The sequence below is a fragment of the Neophocaena asiaeorientalis genome, unplaced genomic scaffold (genome assembly GCF_003031525.2).
Source record: "Neophocaena asiaeorientalis asiaeorientalis breed wild unplaced genomic scaffold, Neophocaena_asiaeorientalis_V1.1 scaffold418, whole genome shotgun sequence".
Taxonomy (NCBI): domain Eukaryota; kingdom Metazoa; phylum Chordata; class Mammalia; order Artiodactyla; family Phocoenidae; genus Neophocaena; species Neophocaena asiaeorientalis.
The window spans coordinates 849,453-862,379 of NW_020175731.1; the positions used below are offsets into that span (position 1 = coordinate 849,453).

At 48.3% G+C, this 12,927-nt stretch overlaps 1 protein-coding gene across 2 annotated transcripts in view; it reads right to left on the reverse strand.

Moving 5' to 3' along the window:
- The window catches only part of ABTB3 (ankyrin repeat and BTB domain containing 3), a 303,807-nt gene that overhangs the window by 33,701 nt on the left and 257,179 nt on the right, over window positions 1-12,927 (reverse strand). The window contains exons 5-10 of one of the 2 annotated variants that reach the window (XM_024732210.1): window positions 8,896-9,061; window positions 6,717-6,806; window positions 4,623-4,724; window positions 2,555-2,648; window positions 2,303-2,438; window positions 1,413-1,633 (exon numbers count right to left, since the gene is read on the reverse strand). In XM_024732210.1, coding sequence (XP_024587978.1) covers window positions 1,413-1,633; window positions 2,303-2,438; window positions 2,555-2,648; window positions 4,623-4,724; window positions 6,717-6,806; window positions 8,896-9,061 — 809 coding nt within the window. The remainder of the gene's footprint in view (window positions 1-1,412; window positions 1,634-2,302; window positions 2,439-2,554; window positions 2,649-4,622; window positions 4,725-6,716; window positions 6,807-8,895; window positions 9,062-12,927) is intronic. The other variant, XM_024732211.1, reaches the window with a different exon arrangement.

Here is a 12,927-nt window from a genome sequence, read left to right on the forward strand (position 1 = left end):
GAGGGGAGGGGAGGGCAGAAAACAGACAGAGGAGAAGACGTGTTTTTATCTGGAAGCTGGCCTTTCCGGGGGACGTTACCACATCATGAGACCAAGAGCCTGCCTTTCAATGAATAGACCCAGTGTTGCTTTTTCTCCCCCCCAAAGACCCGCAGAAGTTGAAATTAAAGGTAGTAATTCGATTCCCTTCACTATGGGTGTTTAGTTCTGCATGCTACTCATGTTATCAGGGGCTGCATTTTACAAGGTATAATCCTGTGTAGAATATTGGCATTATAACGCACACTCTTTATGCAGATTCCATCCTTCTGAGTTCTGACTTCCTTTGTCTCCATCCCCTCTACATCCCTGCCCAGAGCTTAGAGGTGGTGAAACCTCACCATCCCTGCTCTGGTCAGGGCAGGTATTTCCATCTGAATGTGAAGACACAGGAGGAATCTGCTGCCGATCCCATGTGCAAAACAACATTTCCATCTGCAGGCACTTCATCGGGTCTTTCTCCCTTGATAGAAGCCTCTCCAGCAGCTGATGGCTGTGATTTGCTTCTCCCCCCTTCACTGTGAGACTGAGGCACTCGCTACTGTTTATAACAAGCACACGGTTCAGGGGTCTCGAGCTTCAGAATCAAGCGTCACAGGCTCCCAGGGCGATGGCATAAACATCCGCCACACTAAACGGCCACCCTCCAAGAGAGACCAGTTTCCAGAACAGCACCGGGGGCCCCTCCTTGGGGCCTCAGCCTACCCTGAGCTGCCGCAGCCTGTGTTTACAGCCCGTGCTCCATCCTGCTGTTTCTGGGCCGGGGCTAGTGCCATTGGAGGGGTGAAGGCCAGGCCAGCCTGTTCCCCAGACGCACGGAGGAGATGGCTCCGGCATGGCTCACTCAAGGGAGAGCCACCCCTAACTTTTCCCGAGGGCGGCTTTGCCCCTGCAGTGGGTGCAGCCTTGCTAGGGAAGAGATGCCCTCATCCTAGCTGGTGCCGGCGGCCGCTTCATGGAGTTGGGGGCTCTCAGGCAGCGATTCCCCAACCACTGGGAACCACCTGGGATGATTGTTAAATATAAAGATTTCCAGCCTTTATCCATCCAGACCCTTGAAAGCAGAGCCTCTGGGTGTAGGGCCTGGCAATCTGTATTCAGACAAGCTCCCCAGGTGATTCAAATGTCTAACTCAGGGTCCAGAGTTTGGGAATCGTGGAAAGGTGACCTGAGGATGGGACTCTGGGGCTGGAAGGATGCTGCTGTCTATGGGGATGGTGTGGGAACTTAGCCTGGAAGTGCTCCAACCAGCAAATGAGAAGTTCCCTGGGCTGCGTGGGGTGTGTGTGTGTGTGTGTGTGTGTGTGCGCGTGCGTGTGACCTGGAGCTGGGCAAAGGCTCTGTGCCCAGCCTTGGGGGGTCCCCGGACTGACCTATGCTCCTGATATCAATTGTGACATCCACGTAGCCATGCTCAGCGCTGTGATACATGGCCTCCCTCAGGGCTCTGAGTTTGGCCTTGCTGTTGCGGCTGGCACACAGCGGGGGCGGGGCTGTCTCTGCCAGGTCTGTCCCCTCGGCCAGAATCTCCTCCAGGGACAGGATATCACTCTTCTCCTTCTCTGGCTGAGCGAGCAGTTTGCGGAACACATTCCTGTCAATCATAAACCCAGAGATGAAGACACTCAGAGATGGAAGGGCTGTGCCAGGGCAGGGACTAGGCAGGGGAAGTGGGGAGACCTCTCACTTGGGACAAGGGAAGGACGGGACCAATTCTGGGGTGGCGGTTTCAGAGGCCTGACCACAGGTGCTACGTTTGGTGGATGGAAGAGATGGTGGGGCAGGTCTGGCTGTGTTTCCTTGAGGACAACTTGGAGCTAAGTGCTTTCCCCAAATATCTAGAAGGTTCTAGAACCGTCTGCCTGCAGTTTCCACCCCCCCCAATAGTGAATTTGCTTCACTTGGGGTTACGTGTAGTAAAATCTGATGGGGTAAATCCTGAAGGAAATGTAGATAGGAAGTAACCAAACATGAGAGGTTTGACAATTCTTTAAAATGGATTCTTCTCACTTCGCGACAGGTGATAGGATGAGTGCTGACCAACCCTGGCAAAGAGTGACGTCTCTGTGATAGGAAAGCCGGTTGGGAGAGGACCAGACAAGCCAGTCTGAGTGGACGTGTGCTGCATGAAGCTGGCTGCCCAGGCCTGGTCTGCCCCTGGGTCCCACATCCAGAGATACAGTGGGTCTGGGGTAGGCTTGGGAATCTACATTTTTAACAAGCACCACTTGGGACCTCGTGGCTTTGGGCCATCCTAGCCTACCTGTGTCCGTGGGCTGCGGCCTGGCTGAAAGAGTTCATATCACCCTGGGGGGTGGTAGAAATTCCATTCCTGTACATGGTTCCTATCAGAGGGTCCGCACCACGCTCCAACAGCAAACTAACCAGCTCAAAATTTCCTGCAAGCCCAGAGAAGGGGGTTTTATAAGAGAATCAAGCAAACACACAGTCACAGACACATCAAGGGCCAGCGCGCTGGAGCCCCTTGACCGGCGTGAGCATTGGCAACCCTTACCTACGGCGGCTGCGAGCTGGAGGGGCGTTTCTGAATAGTTCTCCTCGCCGTGCTCCACAGAGCCCTCCACCTTGGCCCCAGCGTCCAGGAGGAGCTGCGGAGGAAGAGTGGCCATTGAGATGTTTAAAGGACATGCATGTGAGGAGACGTCAGGAAAGGGTGGTGGAAATCAGTATGACGTTAGTGTTCCTGCCCTCCCTCTGGGTCTGTGAGCCTGTGCACGGGGGAGGGCAATTGCACCTCAGGAAAAACCGAGAGCCTCTCGTATCTTCTAGAGCCTCAGATCACTCAAATTGTGGTCCACGGACAGTAGCATCGGCATCCCCTGGGAGCTTGTTTGAAATGCTGGCTCTGAGGCTCCACCCCAGACCGAATGGTGGGAATCTGCACTTCAGCAAGTTCTCCAACTGATTTATATGCACATTAGAAGTTTCTAGAAGCACTGAGCTAGAAGCTCGTGGCACCAGAGTGCTGGAGGACTTCCTTTCGGGGTTGGTGACACAAAGCCTCAGAGAGTATTAGTGGGGTCTCTTAGAGCCATAGCAAGTCAAGAGTTCTGAAGAACTCTTCGGGGACCACCAGGGCCAACCAGGACAAGAATCGCTTCTAGAACATCCTGGAGGGCTCTGAGGACAGCTCAGCAGATGCTGAGTTTTCTGGCCAGCAAGATCAGTGAGTAAAGTGGCAGAGTGAGCTTCCAAGAGCGCTGTTGAATATGATTCCATTCTGTGCATCTCTGAGAGATCCGGGCTTCCTAAAAACAGAGATGCTGTCCATGCTGGATCTCACAGTGAACGTGCTGTCAGCACTGCTGATGTAAAATGAGGGGGAAACATCTGTCTTACCTGTTCAGGGCTACCTGAGGGCACAGCCAGGAAGGCGCTGCCTACCTGGCATTCCATGATGTGTGCACCTGCTGCAGAGAGGTGACCTGGCTTCTGTTTGGCTTTGCTTGGCTACCCACTGCTCCTATTCCTGATTTAAAGGCTGGGTATACCACCGCATGTTAAGGGATGGCATTGGTGTCCACTAGGCCACCCTCTGACCCCTCCTTTCTTAGATCCCTCCACTAGGAGTGGGCTGGTCATGACATTCTACAGGCAGAAGCCAGCTCTCGGTGTGACATGTCACACACTCAACCTCCTGAAACATGACTTCGGATCTGTCTTAAGGATTCCCACGACCTAGGAAACAACGAAGGATTCCTGTGGCACTCCAACATTGCCTAGGGGTCCCTAGCACACTATTTTCTGCTCTGCATAATTCTAAGAGGCTTGGACCACATAAAAGGAGGTGAGTTCCCGATGTACCCAAAGCTCAGCATTTATTAGGGGGTCAGATGTGGTCAGGGACCTGGATGCTGATCTCTTTTTTCCAATGAAGTAAAGTTTTAAGATCTAGAATAAACCGAGCTCAAGATCTAGAATATACTAGATGGCTATTCATTGAACACCAACTCTACAACAGCCAGAGAAGGTGCAAGCAAAACACACTTACGTGCCCAAAGGACCTCAGATGAGGACATACTCGGGGAGCTGTTTCAGAAGACACATGTGAAGACCCTACTCTAGACCTCTTGGATGGGATTCTCCATAAGTGGGATCCAAGCAAGTATCTTTTGGAACCACTCCCTTGGAGACTTGGATGTTTCTTTCCAGTGGTTGGAAACCACTAGACTCTGTGCAAACACTGGGGTCACACCTAAGGGAAGGTTCTAAGGTCTCACACCAGCCAGGTCTTATGTTCATGTTACAACAAGCAAAAATGAACAAATCCACAAAATCACAGCTCAGGCCCCACCCCCGAGCAACTGGGAACAACTTGATAAGTTTGCCACTCTGCGTGTGAGGCTGCATGTGGGTATGTGTTAAGTTCATATTGGTTAGAGCCAGGCCATATAGAGCATTACATATAATATTTTCATTCATATGATATGAATGTGCTATATTTAGCTGCAATTAACCAATATGAATCTCTTAGGGAATAGGCATGCTGGGAGAGGTACAAATTTGCATAATGAAAGAGGTAAAATTAAAGGTCAGATGTGGATAGGGAAATATGTTAATACCTGAACTACAGGAATATGTCCATGCAACACAGCAAAAGTCAGAGCCGTCCAATGGCGGGTCTCAGGGTGGACGGATGGATATTTATGAGGAGTACTGACAACCTATAAACAAATTGAAGTTATTTTCAAAATGTGACCTTCACAATACTTAGACCAGCAAATCTGACCTATCTGTGGCTGGGCATGTGGGCTAGATATGTACAAAAGGATGTCCTAGAAGGCGCCTCGGGAAACACTGGAGATGTGGGGTAGTGACTTTATATCCTCCCACAATAAGGACTCCTTTTCTCCTCATCTGAAAACAGCTGAATGGATGATTTCTGACCACCTCTAAGGAGCCTTGGAGAAGCTGTAATGGTGGCTACAGTGAGCCTGTTCCCCTGCCTGTTTCCTCTTCCTGCTTAAGGGAGGGTGATGCTTCTGAGAGCTACGGGATGTCAGGTAGTGTGAGGCCACTACCATCACATCCGCATCTTTAGGGGAAATTCTTGGCAGTGGCAAACCCCATGCAAGGGGAGGTCTGCTTCGAGCTTTCAAGCCAAGCAATACCACCAGCCTTCTGATGGAGGACATCACCATCTGGTCACAGCTCACCCCACACTGTCCTCACTTCATTCTTCTGCTGGCTTCCTGGTTGACAAGGACCCTCATGCTACTGGAAACCTAGGCACAAACCTTCCCTGGGCACACCACGAATGAGCAATCTGATACTGGCCTTCCCATATTGGGACCTCAAAACACCCCAGGCCAAGAGAGAAGCTGCAGGACAGCTAAAGGTTGGGGTCCTGCAGGATTGCCACCTACGCATGGCTTTTCTTCCGAACATTCCTGGGGCCATATAGCCGCGATGCCTGCTGCTTTCATAGCAGTTGATTTCACTAATCACCGGTGGGGGGAGGACCTTGAGCTGGGAGCTGTGGGATGGGCTAGAGGACCAGAGAACCCCACCAGGACCCAAAGTTGACGAGCCCTTGCAGGGATGTGCACAGTGCTTGGGGGATTCATAGCAGGAAAAAAAATCCCCAATACCTGAAATTTATAAGATCCAAAATGGTTCTGGATCCAAAACCATGTCTATTGCCTGCTTTCCTCAGATGAATATAAAGCATGCTAATTTTTTTTTTTTTTTTTTAACCACAGTACTAAGACTACAAGAGCATCTAATTTTGAACTAAAAAAAGTTTCCTGGGGTGGCTGAGTTAGGAGTGCAGCATGTCAATCGATCTTCTCAGCCTCTGAGACTGCCAATATTAGGCTGCCGGAAGAGAGTGGGTCTTTGTTTTGTGTGTGTGAGAGTGGGTCTTAAGTCAGCATAGAACATGGTCAAAAAGTGTAATTTTACCTATTATAAGCCTTGGCGGGGGCAGGAACCAATAATAACTGAGTCCTAAATTGATGCTACTCTGTATTTATTTCTTCCAACAACTCTCTGAGATGGGTGGTGATTATTCTCCCATTTTGCAAAGGGGAACACTGAGGCTTAGGAAGGTTAAACTATTTGCCCAAGCAGAAAAGCAAGTTACTAAGATGCAGCAGTTTCAGAATTTGAACCCATGTGTCAAATTCTAAAGCCTGCGGGGGGTGTGCTTTCCACTATACCACACTGCCTCATGGAAGCTTTGCAATTAGCTTTAAGACCTGTGGTTTAAACCGGCCAACTGGGTGAGCCAATCGGGATTCGGTGGGGGAGGGTGGAAGATCTGGGGGAGCTACACCTTAGCTCAGGGTACGTGGACCAACTTTGTATTTGGCAGAGGAAAGGGCCGATGGCTCAGGAGAGCTCTCTCTTCCCGACCCCAGAAGGAATGGATCAGCAAGAAGAATCAGAGATTGGGTGCAGCTGAACTGAGGGAAAAGCTAGGGCTCCTTGTGGCCTCGTTGGTTGTTTTTAAATGAAAAATGTTTTGGGGCAGCTCCTTGGAGTTTGGTTGGGCTGGGGCCTCAGGACGGAGGAAATCCAACAGCTGGTCTGACCTATTTGCTGGACTGAGCGCCCTCAGCGGTGGCTCTTTGGGAGATAAAGCCCCCCTCTCTTTGCTCGCCTTCCCCAGGGACTGCCAGGCCCAGGGGCCCTGCAGCCCTCTGCACCCTCACCTCCACATTCAGGTCAGCTCCGGCATCCAGCAGCATCTGAACCATTGCCTCGTCCCCGCGGACACAGGCGTACATCAGGGGGGTCATGCCCTGCAGTGAGTTAAAAACCAGAGAATGGAGGTTTACCAGGTGTCACTTGACAAAACAAACGGAAAATCTTACTTGTGTGAAGAAGGCTATAACTGTACTCAAAATCCAGCATTTTAAAGTAAACGTACAGCCCTATAAGGTCATAATCCTCCATATTTTGAAAACCAAAAGGGAAGCAAGAAGGGAAACATACATTGCCATTTTTTTTGCATTTATCTTGGCTTAAGGCGGAGGATTTTTTGTTCGTCTTAGGGTGCAACAGATCTAAGAGCGTTTGCTAAAACAAGTGGCTGGTTTCAACTGAAAGCTCTTAGGAACTTTCTGGATTCTGCACTATCAGCCCTAAGCTATCTAATTGGTAAACACTGTTTCCTTGACATTTTCTCTTTCACAATATAAGTGTCATCTTCGCTCTATGTGAGCTGCTGGTCAGTGTCAAGGGAAGTTGGTGCCTCTGAGTATGACCCCAGCACGACGTCAGCTTTGACATTATCATTTACAAGCAAAAGGCAAGGGAATGAGGAATGACTTTCAGGAATTCCATATCTGCCCACGATTCCTGCTTATTACAAAGTACCACAACCAACAGAAGTAAAGGATAGATTTTTCAATAAACAGTGTTGTGAAGGTGGCTATTTGGGAAAATGTTCAGGTTAGAGCCTTATCTCATACTATACACCAAAATCATTTCCAGTTTGATTAGAGATATAGAGAAAAAAATTAAAACCATAAAAGACATCTAACTGGATCCGTTTCTAGGCATAAAAGTAATGGAAGAAATCACAAAAGAAAATCATTATAGTGTTGAGGACATGCAACTGAAAACATAAACAAAATTAAGAGGTAAACAATAAATTGAGACATATTTGTCATATTGTAACAGAGGGTTATATGTCTAATATGTAAAGAGATCTTTGAAATAAAGAAGAAAAACACTTAAGCTCTAATGAAAAACAGGCAAAAGATTAATTAAATTAAGTAAAAGATTAACAGGGTACACATAAATAGTTGGAGAGTGTGTACAAGGAAACAGTCTCTGGGAAAGTAACTTGAGATCAAACACTTTAAGATAAGTTGATGCATTTGAGTGACTATTTCCACTTAAAAAAAGTTCCCTAATGAAATAATCAGAGATTTGAACAAAGGTTTGTGTAAGTATATGTAGCTCAGCATTACTGATACAAGTAATTAGAAACAATCTAAGTATTCAACAACTGAGGTATGGTTCACTGAACAAATAATATGACCATTTTATGTAGCCATTAAGAGTGAGTTAAAAAAAGAATATTTAATGATACTGCAAAGTATCTTTAATACAAAATACGAAAACCAGAAGGATAATAAATCCTTGTTCTTAAAAAATAATGTGTGTGTGTGTGTGTGTGTGTGTGTATGCGTGTGTGTGTGTATTACGGCTCCTTTGTGTTGCTCAAGAAAATTATTAGCTGTTATCCCTTCCCTGGAACTTGCTGCATGAGCTGCCCATGTGAGAAGCAATTCCATTTGTCCTTTGTGACTTTCCATCTGGGGCTCACATTGAAAGCTGCTGTTTGTTTTCTCCATCCGTGACACCTTCACCCACCCAGGGTGTCTCCCTGATAGATACACAAGCCTCTCACTGTACCTGTTTCAGTGGTTTGGGGGATGGCTGCCTGTCTCTGAGGTGTCTCCTAGGGTCCCTCAGAATGACTTTTGTGTATCTTAAACACACCCTGAAAGTTTGGTGAAAATCTGCTTGGATTTGTTCTGTGATGCAGAGAACTAATTTTAACCATGCTGGAAAAAGGGCTTGAAGGACACAAGCTAAATATAAATGATGGTGGATGATGATGGTATGATTTCCTTTCTGGAATAGGTCTATTTTTCTCTATTTTCCATTTCAGCTGCAAGGATCACGTGCAACTTCTGTACAGATGAACAAGGATATTTTTATAAGATATTTTAAAAACTTAAAAAAGAAAACAACACAATCACCCTACGTCACCAGAAGGGGGAGCCTCTGTCCAGTGCCTGCTGTTTGCATCCTGCCCTGGGGCAGGGCACGTGGTGGAGGTGGGGTGCCTGTTCAGACACTCCGAGGACCCTGTACCTGTTCGCTCATGGTGTTGATCCCATCGGGCCCCAGGAGAGACACTGCCTGCTTCACCAGGTCCGTCCGCCCACAGTTCAGCATCCGGAAACCCAGGTCCTGCTTAAACTTGGCTTCGATGGCCACTGCGTCCAGCTTCCGAGAAGCGCAAAAGCAGTCGTCGGCCCTAAGGAAGGGAGAGATGGTCAGGTGTGTGCAGCAGCTTCGCCAGGACTGGCTCTCGAGTTAGGAAGCACCAAGGAGACTTTCCATTTGCTCTTCATGTCAATTGCTTGTTTCTGGGCTCCAGTTAGAATATGGATATCTCTTGATCCTTGTCTTTTATAACTGCTGCTTATCTGTCTTCTCTCTCCTCTGCTCCCACAGCATATTGAACTAAGAATAATAATGGCTAATATTTACTGACTGTTCACTATGGCTAAACTCTTTACATGAGTTAATTCGTTTACTCCCCACATAACCCTAAGAGGTAAGTACTATCATTACCCTCTCTTTTAACCATGGGAAACAGACACAGATAAGGGACTTGCCCAAGGCCACACAGCAAAAAGCAGTGAGCTGGGATGTGAGCCCAAGGCAGTCTGTGGAGAGCTGACCTGGGTATATACTGTGTCCCCCTGTCCCCCCATCACAGCATATACTATTTGCCTCTTTCCTTGTCTGACTTCCCCTCCAGGCTGGGGACTTCTGAGAGCAGGGACCTTGTCCAGCAAGTCTCTGCATCACAGTCCAGACAGCACCCAGCACGTGGAGGTGTTAAAAACGTTAGCCGAGTGAACACAGAATGGCTGGAATCTCTACTTTCAAAGTGGAAGCAGGGCGGAGACCTGGCAAGATGAAATAGGAGTACTAGTGGTGAGATGCTTTGGAAACTAACCGAGCCAGCTGGGCGAAGTGAGCCAGGTTAGGGAAGGGTGGGGAGGAGAATCAAGGAATTCAAGAAGGGGATACAAACTACGCTTGCAAAGGATGTTGCTTCCTTCTTATGGTGAATTGTCAAATCAAATCACCAAGCATTTATTGAGCACCTGTTTGCAAGAGGCGCACAATGCCTGGAAGGGGAGAGGGCACAGGCCCTGGCAACCATAATGCCATGTGGCAATTGCAGTGATTGAGGTGTTCAGAGACACACACCAAACAGAGCCTTCCTGGGGAAGGTGACCCCTGAGCTTTGTCCTTTTTTTAATATATATCTTTATTGGAGTATAATTGCTTTACAATGTTGTGTTAGTTTCTGCCGTACAACAAAGTGAATCAGCTATATGTATACATATATCCCCATAGCCCCTCCCTCTTGAGCCTCCCTCCCACTCTCCCTATCCCACCCCTCTAGGTCATCACAAAGCATCAAGCTGATCTCCCCGTGCTATGCGGCTGCTTCCCACTAGCTGTCTATTTTACATTTGATAGTGTATATATGTCCATGCTACTCTCTCACTTCATCCCAGCTTCCCCTTCCCCCACCTGTGTCCTCAAGTCCGTTCTCTACGTCTCGATCTTTATTCCTGCCTCGCCACCAGGTTCATCAGTACCGTTTTTTTTAGATTCCATTTATGTGCATTAGCATACGGTATTTGTTTTTCTCTTTCTGACTTACTTCACTCTGTATGACAGACTGAACTGTATCTTAAATAAGGAGAGACAGGGACAGAGGGTAGGAGAACTTGGAGCAGGGCTTGCATGAGCAAAGGTATGGACATGAGACATGGCGGGCTCTGAGAGCTAACTATGGAGGTTTTAGTGTTTCTGGGGCATAAACTTCCAGGCAGAGGGCCAGAAGCTGAGGGTGGGGAACTTTACTTAATCCTAAGACTTTATCCGTAAGAGCCACTGAAGGTTTCTAAGCAGGCAGGGGAGTGATACGGTTGGATGGCCAACTCTGGGAGACCGTGGAGGATGGATTTGAGGGGAGCTGACCCTAGAGGTGGGGAGATGTTAGTGCTAAAAGAAACAGCCAAACAGAAAGAAGTCACTGCCCAAGTGTGAAGTGACAAGGGGCTGAGTGAAGGCAGTGGGTGCTGGGACGGAGCAGAGGACGAGGATTAGGTCTTTTCTACGAGCAGGTGCCCATTCCTCAGGTGATGGCCCTTGTCCTCAGGCTGGTGAGCTACACACCCTGCATCATCAGGAGTCTGTGCTGTCCCGGACCCCTTCGTATTCCTGCTCTTTGCTAATGCTGGGCATGGATACCCAGGAAAGGAGCCAGGGCTCCAGAATGCCTGGTTCCACTCCTGCCTCTAAATAACCCACTTTCTGGTGTGAGGAAGGGTTAAGTTTGCCAGGGAACTAGCTTCTTGTTAATCCTTGAAGGAAATGAGACGGACTGTTGTTCTGAAAGTTTATGGCACTAAGGCTCCTCAGTACGGCTAGGATCTGGGGCAGAGGACCTGAGGGATGAAGAACAGAGGGAACCTTAGGAATCAAGTGGGATGGGTGTGCCCTTGACCCTTCACTGGGTTCCTGACCTATCATTCATCTCAGCTGGCAAAGGAGCCTTGGAGGAAGGCTGTCCAGAAATAGGAACACAGTCACAGGAGACGTTAGGGCTCTTAGAGGACCAGAGGGCGCTGATGCAGTGATGATGGAATCCAGAGAAGGAGGAAGCTTGGTGTTGACGTGGGGTCTAATCTGCATACATGCTTCAGGAACCGCGTGTCAGGCCAGGCCAGCCGAGGGCTTGTTTGTATGACAACCCTGGGAGGAACTAAGGAAGGTATTTAGGAGACTTGGACCTGGACTCTGGACTCCAGGATTAGACCTTTTCATGGCAGGTCGGGGAGCCAAGACTACCTCAGTTGGAAGACTCTCCGAGGAAGCCTGAGAGCTCTCCAGGTGTGGGTAGGGAAGGGCTGAAGACTCCGGGTCTGGCTTTAGACCATGGCATCAGCACCCAAGATGTGAACTTCTAAGGACACATAATGGGGCTGTGCTCTAGGGCTTCTTGGTCCAGTTCATGGGAATTTGGACTTGGGATTCTTACAGCTACGGTGGTCAGATTTAGCAAATAAATATACTTTAGCAAATACTGAGTGACACAAACTTATACTAGAACATTATTCACTATTTATCTGAAATTGAAATTTAACTTAAAAAAAAAATCTGGGAAAGGGCAGAGCCATGTGCCATGATTTGAAAAGAACACACAGTGAGATCATGGATCCCACTGAATGTAGACAGCACCTATCTCCAGGGGAAGAGGGGAGGTGCTTGGTGTGGCAGTGGGCTTCATCTAAGGGACCCATGTTCCCCCAAAACTGGTTAAGGCAGATGCTTCAGGCAAAATGAACACAACAGAGAGAAGAAGGTGAGAGCAACAGGGTGAGATCCTGGGGCACACATCACAGAGGCTTCCGGAGAGGGAGAGATGGGGGCCTGCAGGTGGCACACCGAGGTGTCTGGAGCCTTGATGGGGGGGTGTGTGTGCAAATCTCGGAGAGGTATCTGATTTGACTAATTGGAAGGGAAACCTTTCTTCTAACAGACCACTAACTAATTCTGGAAGAGGTTGCTTTGTGACATCAAGAGCCTCCTTCTTGGGGAGCAAAGGTGCTGTGAATCGTCACCGTCACTGAATTTGCAATTTCCTCTCTCCTGTCTGTGTCCAAGCCCCTTCTGCTCTCTTCAATGCCTGACTGACTCTCTCAAATAAGCATCTTTTCTGGAATCACGCTAAATTCCATGTGACTGGATGAGGGTTACTGCGGCACATCCTGTGTGTGGGCACCAGGAGGGGAGGTTATGGAGGAGAGACACAGACCCTACCCCGTGTTCACGGAGCTCCCAGACTGGTAAAGCGATAATTCCTGGAACAGCAGGAGAAGCGTTTACCAGCTACAAAGGTCCTTGGTTTTAATTAGAAAGAGAGAAATGGCAAGAAAATTACTGTCGCTAAGATGATGGTGATGATGATGATGATAATTGTTATTATAGGAATCCAACGCTTATTGAATACTGACTATTGAAATCTAAGCTCTTCCCATGTATTAACTCATACGATCAGTACAACAAGCCCACAGTGTAGGTGATATTGGG